The sequence below is a fragment of the Jatropha curcas genome, chromosome 9, assembly GCF_041381405.1.
Source record: "Jatropha curcas cultivar XTBG-Jc1 chromosome 9, XTBG_Jcur_1.0, whole genome shotgun sequence".
In the NCBI taxonomy this organism is placed as follows: domain Eukaryota; kingdom Viridiplantae; phylum Streptophyta; class Magnoliopsida; order Malpighiales; family Euphorbiaceae; genus Jatropha; species Jatropha curcas.
In genome coordinates this window covers 25214611-25230201 of record NC_143159.1, presented here as the reverse complement: position 1 = coordinate 25230201, position 15591 = coordinate 25214611, and the positions used below count along the sequence as shown (strand labels likewise).

Genomic DNA, 15591 nt, shown 5'->3' with positions numbered 1-15591 from the left:
AATCCAGAATGTTTTAATTTATTTGCATAAATAGACCAGAACACTAAATTTTAACATTTTCAACCAAAAAATGTTAATTTTATTTGCAAAATTGTCTTAAAAATATATTATTTTGCAATTTTGATTATAATTAATTTATTTTACTTATATGAATTAATTTGTGAGTGGTTTTTTATTACTTTCTAGTTGTAATTATTTGCATTTCTTCCCCATCGGAAGATGTCATGTTTTAATATAATTACTGAGCTAGTCTAATTTGTCTGTATTGATTTAACTCTCCATCTGAGTAAATTAATTAGTGACATGAATTAGATGTAATATTTTCTCACACATTAATGTTAATTTAAGAGGCATGTTATCTCCCATCGAGTAGTATGTGCCGGTCTTATCTAATTATAATATGCAAAACATGTGATTGGTTGAATTCTCCCATCGAGGTTGCTATTCATGAATGTTGTGAATGTGTATTTTTTTTGAATTGTGATATCAAAGTTGTATATTTGCAATTTGATTTATTCAATGTTTATTATTGATATGCTATTTTGTTTAATGCATGAAATAGAAATGGCATCATTCAGTCCCCTTGCAAACATCTTAACCCAAAACAAACTTGAGGGTCCAAACTATGTTGACTGGAAGAGGAATTTGGACATTTTGCTTACTGCTGAGGAGTATAAGTTTGTGCTTACTGAAGTTTGTCCTGAAAAACCCGGTGAGGGTGCCTCTGAGGAGGTCACCAGAGCTTACCAGAAATGGGTTAAAGCTGATGAGATGGCGCGATGTTACATTTTGGCTTCTGTGTCAAATGTTTTGCAACATCAGCATCAGAAGATGGACACAGCTTTTGACATGCTCGAAAATCTCAAGGAGATGTTTGGAGATCAAACTAGTGCAGCAAGGCAAAATGCACTGAGGGAGATTCTTACTTCCAAAATGGAGGAGGGAACTCCAGTTAGAACTCATGTCTTGAAGATGATGAGTCTTCTGAATGACATGGAGGTTCTTGGTGCTGAGGTTGACAATGCTACACAGATAGAAATGATCTTGAACACTTTGCCAGCCAGTTTTCAGCAATTTCGTTTGAACTATAACATGAATAAGATGGATTTCACTCTGTCTAAGTTGCTGAATGAGCTGGTGGCTGCTGAGACTATCATTAAGCAAGGAGCTGCACCTGTTGTGCTTAATGTTGAGCGAGGTTCTTCTTCTGCCCAGAACAAGGGTAAGAAGAAGAAAAATGCTCACAAGACTAAGCCTAAAACAAGTGGTGCATCTACTAGTGCAAGTGTTGCTGTGAAAAAGCCTAAGGGTAAGTGTTTTCACTGCAAACAACCTGGGCACTGGAAGTCACAATGTCCAACCTGGTTAGCCAAGAAAAAGCAAGGTATGTCTCTGTTTTATATGCTGATAGTTGAAACTTGTTTAGCGGTGTTGACTACACTCCAATGGTGTGTAGATTCTGGAGCCACTAATCATGTCTGCAATTCATTGCAGGGGTTTCAGGTAACTCGTCAGCTAAATAAAGGAGATGTAAGCATTTTTCTGGGAAATGGCACAGAAGTTGCAGTTCTAGCTATAGGAAATGTTTCTTTGAATTTTGAGAATAATAGAACTTTGTTTTTGAAGGATGTTTTATATGTACCTTCAATTAGAAGGAATTTAATTTCAGTTTCTAGTTTGAGCAAGAATGGATATTCGGTTTGTTTTAATGAATTTTATGATGATTCTGTCGTTATTAAATTTAGAAAACAAATGATATGTTCTGGCTCAATGATTGATGATCTTTTTATTCTCAAAGTTTCACCTGAATTGCAAATTCCTAATTCTGAAGTTAATAACTTTGATGTCATTGTTCCATTGAAAAGAAAACGTCCTATTGAATTTAGTCATACTTATTTGTGGCATTTAAGGCTTGGTCATATTAATTTAGATAGGATTTCTAGGTTGGTCAAGGATGGACCATTGAGTTCATTGAAAGTGGAGGCACTACCAACCTGTGAATCTTGTTTAGAAGGTAAAATGACTAAGAGGCCTTTTCCTATAAAGGGTAATAGAACTAATGATGTACTTGAATTAATTCATTCTGATTTGTGTGGTCCAATGAGTGTCCAAGCTAGGGGTGGTTTTGAGTATTTTGTGACTTTCACAGATGATTACTCAAGATATGGATACATTTACCTGTTGCGCCGTAAGTCTGAATGCTTTGAGAAATTCAAAGAGTTCAAGGCAGAAACGGAGAAACGACATGGAAAATATATCAAGTCGTTACGGTCTGACCGTGGTGGCGAATACCTCTCTAGGGAATTCATTACTTATTTATCAGAACAAGGAATTACTTCACAGTTGTCTGCACCTGGTATGCCACAACAGAATGGTGTAGCAGAAAGAAGAAATAGGACGCTTATGGAAATGGTTAGATCAATGATGAGTTATTCAGATTTGCCCATTTCGTTTTGGGGGTATGCCATAGAAACGGCAGCATATATTCTGAATTTGGTTCCATCTAAGTCAGTACCTAAAACTCCTACAGAACTGTGGACTGGGCGAAAGCCAAGTCTAAGACATGTTCGGATGTGGGGTTGTCCAGCCCATGTGCTGAAAGGGAAAGCAGATAAGTTGGAATCAAAAACAGACTTATGCTTCTTTATTGGATATCCTAGAGGAACAAAAGGTGGTTTATTTTATAGTTCTCAAGATAAAACGGTCATTGTTAGCACCAATGCACATTATCTTGAGGAAGACTATATTAAAAACCATATTCCCAAAAGTCAATTAGCCTTGTATGAATTGAGAGGAGAAAATATACCAACTAGAACCTTTCCATTAGAACAACAACCTAAACCATCAATGGTTGGAGCTGACATTCCATTGCCTAGTCGTAGTGGAAGACATGTTAGTCGACCAGTAAATCAACATCAGCCTGAATATTCAGTACCTAACATTTCACTACCACCTGAAAGTAGTGGGAGTTATGTAGAAACTGAAGTGGCAGCTGTTGATCCAAATATACAGGAGCACAATGTTGGGGCTTCTAACATTTCATTGCCTCCTGGTGATGACAGACATGTTGAAGTTCCAGAACATGATCAAGATGTAGTCCCACCAGTCATGGACTTGCCGGCTTTACAGCCACAGCAAAATGAAAGTGTGATTGCAGAACCTGTAGTACTTCGTCGTAGTGGGAGAATTAGACGACCACCGGTTCGATATACACTTTTGGGAGAAGCTTTTGATAGAATCCCTGAAGAAGTGAATATTGAACCTGTCTGTTACGATGAAGCACTACAAGATAAAGATGCTGATAAGTGGCTTGTAGCTATGAAATCTGAGATGGAGTCCATGTACTCTAATCAAGTCTGGGAACTTGTAGAACCACCTGAAGGGGTTAAACCCATCGGATGTAAGTGGATCTATAAGAAAAAGAGGGGTATAGACGGTAAAGTGCAAACTTATAAGGCAAGGCTTGTTGCGAAAGGGTTTACTCAAAAAGAAGGGATCGATTATGAGGAAACTTTTTCGCCGGTAGCCATGCTAAAGTCTATTAGAACTCTTCTATCCATTGCAGCTCATTATGATTATGAGATTTGGCAAATGGATGTCAAGACAGCTTTCCTAAATGGAAGTCTTGATGAATGCATCTATATGAAGCAACCAGAAGGTTTCATAAACAATGGATAAGAAAATTTGCTTTGCAAATTGAATAGGTCCATTTATGGGCTTAAACAAGCATCTAGGTCATGGAATACTTGTTTTGACCAGGCGATCAAAAGTTTTGGCTTTGATCAGTGTCATGATGAGTCTTGTGTGTATAAGAAATGGAATGGTAGTAAGGTTGTTTTTCTGGTACTATATGTGGATGATATTCTGCTTATAGGGAATTGTGTAGGTATGTTGAATTCTGTCAAAGATTGGCTATCCCAACGTTTTGATATGAAGGATTTGGGAGAGGCTGCTCATATTCTTGGGATTAAGCTTATGCGAGATCGCAAGAAAAGGATGATTGGCTTATCTCAAGCACTTTATATTGATACCATTCTTGCTCGTTTCAGCATGCAGGATTCCAAGAAGGGTTTTCTTCCCTTTAGACATGGAATCACTCTATCTAAGGACCAATGTCCTAAGACACCTGAGGAGATAGAGAACATGAAGGCAGTTCCATATGCTTCTGCAGTTGGAAGCCTTATGTATGCAATGTTGTGTACCAGACCTGATATCTGTTTTGCTGTTGGCATGGTTAGCAGATTTCAATCTAATCCTGGGCGAGAACACTGGACTGCAGTCAAGCATATAATCAAGTACTTGAAAAGGACTAGGGATTATATGTTAGTTTATCAATCTGACGATCTTGTACCCATTGGGTATACAGATTCGGATTTTCAGACTGATAAGGACTCTCGGAAGTCAACCTCTGGTAATGTTTTTGTCTTGGGAGGTGGAGCCATAAGTTGGAGGAGTATTAAGCAAACTTGTGTTGCTGACTCCACCATGGAAGCTGAATATGTGGCAGCTTCTGAAGCTGCAAAGGAAGCTGTATGGCTTAGGAACTTCCTTATGGATCTAGGCGTAGTTTCTTCAGTGCAATTGCCTATTACACTTTATTGTGATAATAGTGGGGCAGTTGCAAACTCGAAGGAGCCACGGAGCCATAAAAGGGCAAAACACATTGAGAGGAAGTATCATTTGATACGAGACATAGTTCAAAGGGGAGATGTGATAGTGACAAAGATTGCATCGGAAAACAACCTGGCAGATCCTTTTACAAAAAGCTTACCAGCAAAGACTTTTGACAGTCATGTAGAAGGAATGGGAGTTAAAGTTATAGATGCATGGTTATAAGTCTAAGTGGGAGATTGATAGAGATATACTATTAACCATGCATAATTAATAGTATAGCTATGAATGATTTTCTATTGACAATTATTTCTTTGTATTTAATTGGAAATTTGCATTAAATAAATGTTATTAGCATATGAATAATAATTGTGATTAGTACATTTTGTATGTATTTAATTGGACCAAGTAGAGAATGGATGTTTAGTACTGACTGTTAAACATATTCTCTAGGACATTAGAAATAATGTTTATTGTTCTTAATCTTGATTTATTTTAATATGAGCAAACATTGATTGTCTTGTGATTTGATTCATTAAAGGGTGAGTTTCATTATTGGAATAATATTCTCGGTGAATTGGGCAAAGATTTTTTGTGTTTGTGAAATATTAATTAATGATAGAATCCATGTCTCGGTTTAGAGATTGATGATGCACTTTAAGTAAGCTTATAAGGTTTCATAGTGTAAACCCTGCAGGTGGATATTGAATCCGACACATGAAATAAGTTGAGCGACAATCTTAAAGTTATATTGTGATTTAAATAAATTGTCAGTAAGTTATTTAAATGACAGCATCTGTAATCTTAACATGGGGAACATTATTTTATTATGTTGTGGAATAGTAAAATAAATAAGGAGTTCAGTCATGAGTTTTTAGTGGAATAATTCATGATTAATTATAATAAGAATATGTTGGTCTACATAGGTTCTTATTATAATTAGTAGCCTGATTTATTTTATTCCTGCGGTCCCTGTAGTGCCCTAATTATTTGGAAAGTTAAGGGTGTATTAAATAATAGATAAATTATTTAGTTTTAAAATAATTGATTTTATTTTAATTAAATAATTTTTTATTTAATTTATTTTATATTAAAAAATATCTTCCTATCGAAGAGAGGTTTTTTAATATAAGATTGGAAAACCCTAAGAATATATAGACGCACGTTATTCTATTCTCTGCCACTCAGAGAGTTCCAAAAGAGAGATAGTTAGGGATTACTGCAGAAGATCGTGGGTGACTCCAAGATCTCTGGAAAGAAGACCGGTGAGCGATTCTGCGCTTCAAGAGGTCAGTTTATTGATTTGTTCGATAATGTTTTTAGTTTGCCTCATATGGTTTCGATAAGGGTTGTTTCCGCTTTATACCCGCTCCCATCAATTTAAGCATTTGAGTACTTATAAGCATCCCCTCCATGCTCTCAAACCTACACACGAGTATGCTCCTCTTATCATATACTGATTAACCAAATTATGTTTTGATTAACCAAAGCTGAACAGTTTCATTAAGTGAGAAGTTAATTTAATGTAAACCAAGTTGAATTTGTGCGAGTTTGGTCAAGTGCTAAGATCTGTTTTTGGAAAAATTAATTATTTTAATAATTATTAATTATTATAGTAGCTATCAGTTGTTTAATTAGAGTTTCATCAAATGTTAAAGGAGTAATATTTCATATTTTATCTTTTCTAGTAGTTGTCTTATTTTTTGAGACGAGATGGGATGAAATTAGGACTTGATTTATCGGCGCCGAAATTAGTGAAGATTGAAAATTAATTTGAACTTTATGCGGTCTTACTAAATTGTTTTTTTACTAAATAACCATAAAATTGATATACTCATCAATTATACAGCCAAATGAAATTCATTAATACAAATTTGTGTTAAAATAAGAAGAATAAACTAAATAATTAATTCAATCATTATGATTCGCTACTAAAAAAATAACTTCCTTTTTGTAAAAAGATGAAAAAAAAATTTTCAAGCATTGCTAAAATTATTATAATATTATAAACACACATTTATAATCACTGCTAATAACCACTTGTCTTCAAGTGTCAAATACAATTTATTTTTTTCTTCATATTTAACAATAAAATTTCAAATATGATATTTTTGTAATTCTAAAAATTTTACAGTTTTATAAATTATAAATTATTATATTTTATATTAATTATTTTTGTAATCCCTTTAACTTTAATTTATGGCCCCATCACTGTTGTTTGCCCTTGCTATGGCAGCATCCTTGATGAGCTTTAAAGATTCTTCGAAATCAGTACATAACTGGTGAGGATTAGGAATTGCACTTTCATCAACCGAGAGAACAATTGCCATCTTGTTGAAATAGCTTTGAAAATGCATAGTCAGAGCCTGTGATATATTATATGTAGTATTTTCAAATATTAATATTTATAATTCTGAAGACATTTAAAACTCATTGCATTTTTTCGATGATATAATAAAAGTACATAAAAACTATTCTTCAAATTGAAATCCAAATTCATAGATCTGCTCCTTTGGCACCTTTTAATCCTGAAGTTTATGTAATTTACCTTTGGCACCTTTTAATTTACCAAAGACTTATCATGACCTTATATTTTCACATTTCAACAATAACTATACTCTCACCAAAATGAAATAACTTTGCAAAATTCTATTCATAGTTTTGCACTTTTACATTTTATTTTAGTGATGGACATATTCATTATTGAAATGTGAACGTATGATCATATAATAGATTAGATTCCCATAAACTTGAAGGTACCACAAAACAGATCGTGTAAATTCATGCATTACGCCTCAAATTGAAAGATGAATAATTGATAGAGAAGACTTACTTTTGGAGCGCCATAAACGGTGGGAGCTATAAAGCTTATTGGATGACCATACCAAGCAATTTCTTCGGTGGGTCCAGGCAGATTTGATAGAAGCATTGTCGTTTGAGAAGGGATTTTTCGAGCCATAAAACTTGCACCCTGTGTTGACAATGAAGGAATATATATATATATATTGTTTTCAATGCTAACGTACTTACTTTTGGTTGCATAGTAAGTTGTCATTAATGAAATCAATGACTACTTAATTAAATTTATATCAATTTAAAATTTTAATTGGTACAAATTAAAATTTAAAAGTTAAATTGATTTTTTAACCAATAATTTAAATTTTATTTATTAATCAATCAAGTCCAAGAAAAAATTAATTTAAATTGATAAGTAAAAATATTGTAAATATAGATGCCATTTATTTTGATTTTTAGCTGTCTGTTTTTCTTTTTTTTTTCCGTTAAAAAATAAACAAAAACCTGTTTGTTTAAAATTATTTAATTTTTTTTCTTTAATTTAATTTTAGAAGGCTGTTTTTAAAATGAAAAACGAGTCTCATGAAACCTCAAATTATGGTTTACGTTTCTGTTTGTAATCCAACATTCCTATCTATATAAATCTGATGTTGTTTATTTATTCAAAAGAGAAAAGTGTTAATTTTATCTCTATTAACATTCTCTACTTTTTTTTTACCTCTTTTCTATTTATATAAATTTAATATCATTTATTTATTTATTTAAATTGATTGTATACATAATAATGGAAAGTCATTGTAAATTTGAAATTTAAAATAAAAGTGCGAAATTTTTTTAATTATTTTATTGTCAAACTTTTTGAATTTTTAAAATTTTTATTATTAACTAAAATTTTTAATGAAAGAATAAAGGAAAGGTTTGATAATAGGAGGAATTTTTAACATATGAAAAAAAAGAAAAGATAATTTTGAATAAAAAGAACAACTTTAAAAAAATAAGTAATCGAAAAATAAAAATTGTTTTCTGTTTTTAGTAAATAAAAAATTAAAAAGCACACAGCTACAACAAATGGGCACTTAAAAAATAATATGATCTTTTGCCTTCTTAATTAACTGAAAAAAATTTCCTTTCAATTTTGATCTAGGGTATAGTAAATAAACAAAAATTTCATATTATAGCACAATTAACATAAAAAAAAAAAAAAAAAAAAGAAGAGTACAAGAGGCATGCTGACAGTTAACACTTGAGATTTTTCATCAATAGATTTTAGTTCTTCAATTATTGTTTAACTCATCAATGGATTTTTTTAACTTACTTAGTACTTTGTGCAGTTATAAAGTAATTAAATTATAATCAAATGTCAAAGGTCTGTTTGGTAAAATTAAATGTTTTAGTATCATTTTAGTAGTATTTAACTGTTTAAGTAGCTTGTAATTGTTTAAGTAGCTTCTCATAAAACATTATATGGATTAAAATTTTATAAAACGTTATTTTTTAATCTTTAACAATTAATTTAAACGCTATATTACCGAATGCTATAAAAAATAGCATTTAACATTTTAATTAATCAAAATACTAAAAGTCATTGAAGAAACTATTACCGATGACATCCGTCTGATTATAATAAAGGGTTATGTACCTTGATGCCAAAGAAGTATATCAATAGCTTGAGAATGGTGGCAGAGGCAATGGCTTCCAGAGAATTCTTTTTCCGGTCCATAGCAGCCTTAGCGCTACGAACATAATCAAGTGGGTCATCTTTAATTGCAATTCTTAATGGAATGAAAACAAAACCAAAGTTATTGCTCCCCATATTACTATTTTGCTCCACTCTGTCACGTAAAGCCTGTCCAATGACAAGAGTTTCAAGGTATTAACAGATTATATATCACTGCACATAATTTAGCAATCAATGTATACATATCCTCTCTATCCATAAATACAAATTATTTTTCGAATAACTTTTTTTTTTTTTTGCACAAAAATGTAAGTTGTTTTTAAGAATATCAATGAGTAATTAAAAAAAATTTTCTAATTTTACCTATATTTATACTCTTTTCGCCTAAAAAATATAACTCGTTTAAGGTTTTTTTTTTATAGAAATATAAATAATAAAATTTTTAATGTTAATTAATATAGGATTAGATAATTTATTCAAAATTTTTATTTTTTTAAATTTGTAGCTTGAATAAATAACAAAAATAAATATTACTATTGAAAACAACTAAATCAATTTCATAAAACTTATTAAAATTTATTTTAAAAAATTATAATATAACAAAAAAATAAATTGAGATTTTTTTAAGAACATATTTTTCATGGTTTGAAACTGAAACCGCTGATTTTAAACTAAAACCACTGGTTTCGATTTATGTTAAATAAAGAATCGAAACTAGATCTTAAATATACGATTTCGGTTATGGTCTGAAATCAAGAACCAATGACCACGATTTAATACCTCTTTTAACCGGTTTGATTTAAATTCAATTCCAATTTGAAATCGAACCATACTCATCTCGAGGCACCGTAGACCCTTTGGCGGTGACCTATTATTTTTTGACCCTCTAGTGTTTGAGCTGGGTTGGCTACTGACGTTATCATACGCTAAGGTAAATATAGGCTATAACCAATTCAATATTGATCAGATTTTAATAAATCAAAGAAATGAAGGTATTTCTGATCTGACAAAATAAAAATAATGGAAATTAAGCAATTTCCAGTAAAGCATGAATAGACGAATTAAGCCAATAGGTGACATATGCTTTCATATCATACCACTTCAGCATAGGTGGATTTCAAAAAACACAAGAGCTTGTCCCTATATATACATGGAGTCATTCTAACTCTCAAAAACAAGTAAGTTTCAGATAAATCTACCATCACTAATTTTAAGCATATGTATGAGAAGTTAGAAACCAAACCTTTTTCTTGTCTTGCATGGGGTAAATTATATTAATGGTTACCTAGCTTTGTATTTAATTTTAGAATGTTACATAATTTTCATTTGTCATTTTTCTGTCACTGAACTTTAATTTTTATTTCATAGCATGATTTATTATCAATGCGTATATTTCTATTTAATTGTGGATTTAAACTTGATTAAAGGAAAAAGAGATATGCATAATAAATGTACGTTTTAATAATTAACAATTATCTTTATGTGTATATATATATATATATATATAACTAGCAAATTGATCGTCCAATTAAAATCTTCTAAAAATATAAGTAATTATTTTCTAAAATTTATAAAAAACGGAGAAAATAAAATGTCTAGAAAATAGAGTACCAAGTTGACATTTGTACTCAATGATATATATATATATAAAACCTCTTTCCCAGTCAATAATATATTTATATATATTGGTTTATACTATAGGAGCCCCTAATCTATTGGACGTAGCCCAATCCTATTCGCTCTCATCACACTCTCAGTGGGATTCTTTCATTCGTAATTAATTCAATATTTGATGTCGTACTTAAATAAACCGAGTTTTTTTCCGCTCAAACCAACCAAATTTTGTCTGCATTCATTAACTTTATTGGACCCTAGGGGACCATGGCTCCCCCATCCCTCTGTTTCCCCTTATCACACACACAAACTCGAATTTGTTGACTTTTAGCTAATTCATCAAATAAATTAAACAAACTCTTATTGTCGGCAATCCTCTAGGTATAGGATATCAGAATAACTCACATTAAGCCCCAAGTCCAAGGCCACAGGAACTGCTGCCCTAACATTGAGTCTTTTTGGAAGATTGTTGTTCTCCTCCGTTGCTCTATTGTTATCACCTGTCACCGTTTACATGTGGATAAGAAATTAAAAAGAAATGAGTATTTTATAGTGATCAAACTACTGGAAGGAGGAGACCTTACCGTATAGCCTGTTGAGGTAACGAGACAGACTTGCTTGTAATACCGCCGTGATAACATCATTCACGGTCTATAAATCCAAAATAGAATATTAATACAAAAATCAATAAAATAATTGGAACACATTGATTTTCTAGAAATATATTTAGTAGAATGCTTAAATTGCGCTTCTTTAAAATAAAAAATTCTTCATTTAAATTTACTATAAAACCAATGCTAATTTTATCTTATATTGAAATATCACCATTAGAGTAATAATTCCATTTCATTTTTTCATGCCTTAATATACTGAAAAACTTTTAATTATGTGTATTGTCAAAATTAAAGTAATGATAAATGAAAGTAATAATAAAAAATAGAAAATAAAAATAAATTACACCTAATAAATTTGAAAAAAAAAATTCTTAAAATTATCAACATATTCTCAAAATTATAAATGAACAAAATAAAATTCTTATTTATTGTTCTTAAAGTAAAACGGATAGAGTACTAAATTAGTAAAAACTTATGCTGAGAGAACTTGCCTAAACCTAATACTAAGTCAATAACTAATTGCCATCTAGACAAGATTGTCACAATTTATTACTATTTTATTCGTTTTTTTCCCAAGTAAAAGGATAATGATACTCTTTTTCCTAAAACGTTTCTACGGGGTTGACGTAGCACATAGGTGCACTACACACTAAATGCAAGTAAGTGTTTCAATAAATAAATACTTGCCCGGTATATGCGATCACTCACTCGTATGCCAAATTAATGAAAAAAAGGATTTTTAAAAGGTTTTACTGTTTTATCTTTTTTTTTTTTTTCCAATTTATGATTAAAAATACTCTCAGTTGATTTTAAAAAGTTTTTTTAATTGGCTTGATATATAAGATAGACTATACACCAGGTTTAAGTAAATCTTTTCCATTTTAATATATACATATATTTGTAAGAGACTTATATATTCCCTATGTACAGACAGGCTTATATACTAAACAAATAACTAATGCTAACCTTACCTATTGAAACTACTCAAAGTGAAATATTCATAAATTAAGCTGTAAATATAATGGTATAATTAAATATAATTATAAGGGAAGATATAAATTGTCACTTACAGTGTTTGTGGCATTTTTCACCAATTTAATGTCATCCAAACTAAAAATTTTGTAAACAATCCGTCTGCCAAAAGATCCACGACAAGTAGAATTCGTAATAGGTGTTTTCGAATCCTTGAAGAAAAATAATGTTGCAATCAACATTATAACGTCAACCATACTATTCCAGTAAAATCTAAAAATCAACCAACACTTGGCAAAGTAACTCAAATTATTCTGCTCTTCATATTTCTCCTTCTTCTTCTTCATTGGAAAGGATGGAAATGCCTCTGGATCAGAAACTTTATGAGTTGAAGAAAGTAAAAGAGAAATGAGAGAGAATCCATCTCCGAGAGCGTGATGAACGCGAAGAATGCAAACAGATTCAGCGTCATCAGTTTTAAGATTTAGGATATGAAAATCCCATAAAGGCTTTGAAATATCTAAATTTGTTTTGCTTAAATTAGAGATGTAATCTTCCAAGAATGCATGTGGTGATAACCCCATTTCTTGATTGAGCTGTGGGACTATCACATGGTCTTCCACATTCACACTTGTTCTTATCCATTTCACCTTCCCGTCTTTGTCATCAATAACCTGAATTTATTTCCAATTAAAATTTCATAAAGATAAATCTTATACATATGTATACCTTGTATTTGATACAGTTACATCAATCTCAATGTGGCCTATTATGCTACCGCATGTTTTTGTCATGAAATATAATACTTAACATATAACCATAAATTAAAAAGGAAACGAACATTAGCTAATTGCTAAAAAGATAATTAACATAAAAATCGAAAAAAGCTCTATTTTCTTCCTCCACGGGCGGTCACTGATGAGCTCTCACGAGTGGTTACTCCTTTCCCTTTTTTCTTTCTTTGTTTTTTAAATAATCCTCAGATTTATATCTTTTGATACAGATTTGAGTTATTGTTGTTCATATGTTAGGATTTTATTCTCAGATCTAAATTTGAGTTATTGTTGTCACCGTTATATTGATTTTGTCTAGGATATTCTATTATTTGGACTCTTACGTAGTAAGAAGTTGAGATCTCATTTCTAATAGAAGAAAGAAATTTGAAAGTGATCAGATTGAACTTATAGAAAGACCATGAAGTGGAGCAAGCGATTGCCTATGACACATATATTCTCTCAACTCGATCAAATACTTCAAATCAAGATTGTGTTTTTTATTCTATGTATAATTGGTTTTTTTATTAGACTTTCTATATAAAAATATAGAAACATATCCATTTGTATCTCATATCTGTATACAATTTTCTTTCAATGTAATAAATTCCTAATTTGATTTCTTCTATAAAAACTAACATAAAAATCAAAAAGATCAATAAAAAAAATAAAACCAAATTAATTTTAGTTTCTTAATGTGATGTTTTTCAATTTTTTCTCCTTTTTCTTTTCAACTGCCAATTAATACTAGTATTTAGCGTGTATGTATGAAGTTGCGGAATTTCTTATCGAATAAGCTATCTTAAACATTTTTCGTTACAATAAGGAAATACTATTTTTTTATGCTAAATCAATATGTAAAGAAAATGAACATTTTTAAATTTTAGCCGATTCTCCTTGTAGTCTCCTGATCTTTATTGGAGTTCAATCATAAACATTTCAGTATTAACTATGCCTCTTATTAAAATGAGATGTGAAAATATTGTCATGATTGAACACCACAAAGTTATTTAATTATGGCGAAAGACATAATTATTATTGAAATATAGAAAAACATAGTTATAATTAAGTCTTGCAAAGTTCAAGAGGCTAAAAGAGAATTAGCCAAGTCCAAGGTCAAATTATGTGTTAGGTAGACAGAAAAAAAGAAAAGACAATAAGAATAATTTAGAAAATAATAAAAATTATTAATAGCGTTTCCGTACGGACCATTGGAGCAATATTTAAATTCACTAATAATGTCTATTTAATTAATAATTAGACTTATATAATGCGTAAGATTTTACTTCAACACCAAAAAGAGAAAAAAAAAAATATTGGTTCGTTTTTTATTGCAAGAATAATTTACTCTACTTTTATCAATTAACATTAGATTATCTACGAACATGCAATTGTGCTCAACTGGATGTAATTAAATGAAACAATACCTGCAAACTAGAGAAGCGAGGATTCCTCATCAAAGTATGCATCAGGTTATCCTTGAAAAAACTAGGGTTTATTCTGTTCTTGAACCCTAAAATGGCGATGACATAGACACCGGATTCCGATTTCACAAACGCACTAGACCACGGACTTAAGGGTTCCTCTTCTTTTTCTGTCATTTTTAGATATTTACCTTCTACGCTTGTTCGAACGGGCTTAAGAGCCTGCATTTTGTTTCTAAAAAAATTTTCCATGAGACAATTCTATATACCTAACAGGCTTCTCTAGTAAGAATATGATGACTTCTTATTAGTTATCACTACTATATGTAGACATCAAAATAAACATGGTGGCTAGAATTTAGTGGTCTACGAATTGCCATGGAAGATGGAGAGAAAGGACAATTATATTTTGCACATGATAAATGAAAAGGAAGAAAACAAAACGGGAATTATTGACAACGCCCAATATCAACCATTCAAGATTGGTACCGCTCAACACCAACAATGCTACAATAAAAAATACATTTTGTAGTCTTCTTTAGTAAATTGGTTATAAAAAGCCATCACTACTTATTGTAACTAGGAGTGACCATATTCCAATTTTGGAACCGGAACCGGTTGGAATCGAAATTGGAACTGGAATCGGCTAGATTCGGAACTGGAACTAGAAGGTTGTGGTTCTATTCTGGTTCTAATTTTTTTAGAACCGTGAACAGACGGTTCTAAGAACCGGCCGGAATTGAAAGTTTTGCCAATTGATTAGAACCGCCAGTTCCAATACATTTTTTTATTTTTTCAAATTTTTCATTAAAATCACAAAATTAACTCTTCTAACAACAATAAACTACTATATGATATTTAGTTATGTTGAAGGTACTTTCATAAGTTAGATTTTTTTTTTTTTTTGTTTTTAAATTATGCAAACCACCAAAAAAAATTAGTTGGAGAACTGTCGATTTTGGAACTGTTAATGAATCGTAACCGTTAAGGAACCGGCACCAAAATCATAACCGGATGATAATCAGAATTGGAACTGTCAATTTTCGGTTCGGTTCCGGTTCCATATTATTTGAAATTGGAACCGTCATTTTTGTAACCAAAATCGGTGG

The 15591-nt window shown here is 31.0% G+C and overlaps 1 protein-coding gene across 1 annotated transcript; it reads right to left on the bottom strand.

Moving 5' to 3' along the window:
• Positions 1-6594: 6594 nt before the first annotated feature.
• On the bottom strand, positions 6595-14789 carry LOC105637903 (medium-chain-alcohol O-fatty-acyltransferase). The gene is made up of 7 exons (XM_012221575.4): positions 14486-14789; positions 12384-12959; positions 11284-11350; positions 11105-11199; positions 9047-9253; positions 7445-7582; positions 6595-6977 (listed from the first exon to the last, which is right to left on the bottom strand). Exons 1-7 carry the CDS (start codon positions 14732-14734, stop codon positions 6804-6806), a joined length of 1506 nt encoding a protein of 501 aa, XP_012076965.1. The 5' UTR covers positions 14735-14789; the 3' UTR covers positions 6595-6803.
• Between the last annotated feature and the right edge of the window lie 802 nt (positions 14790-15591).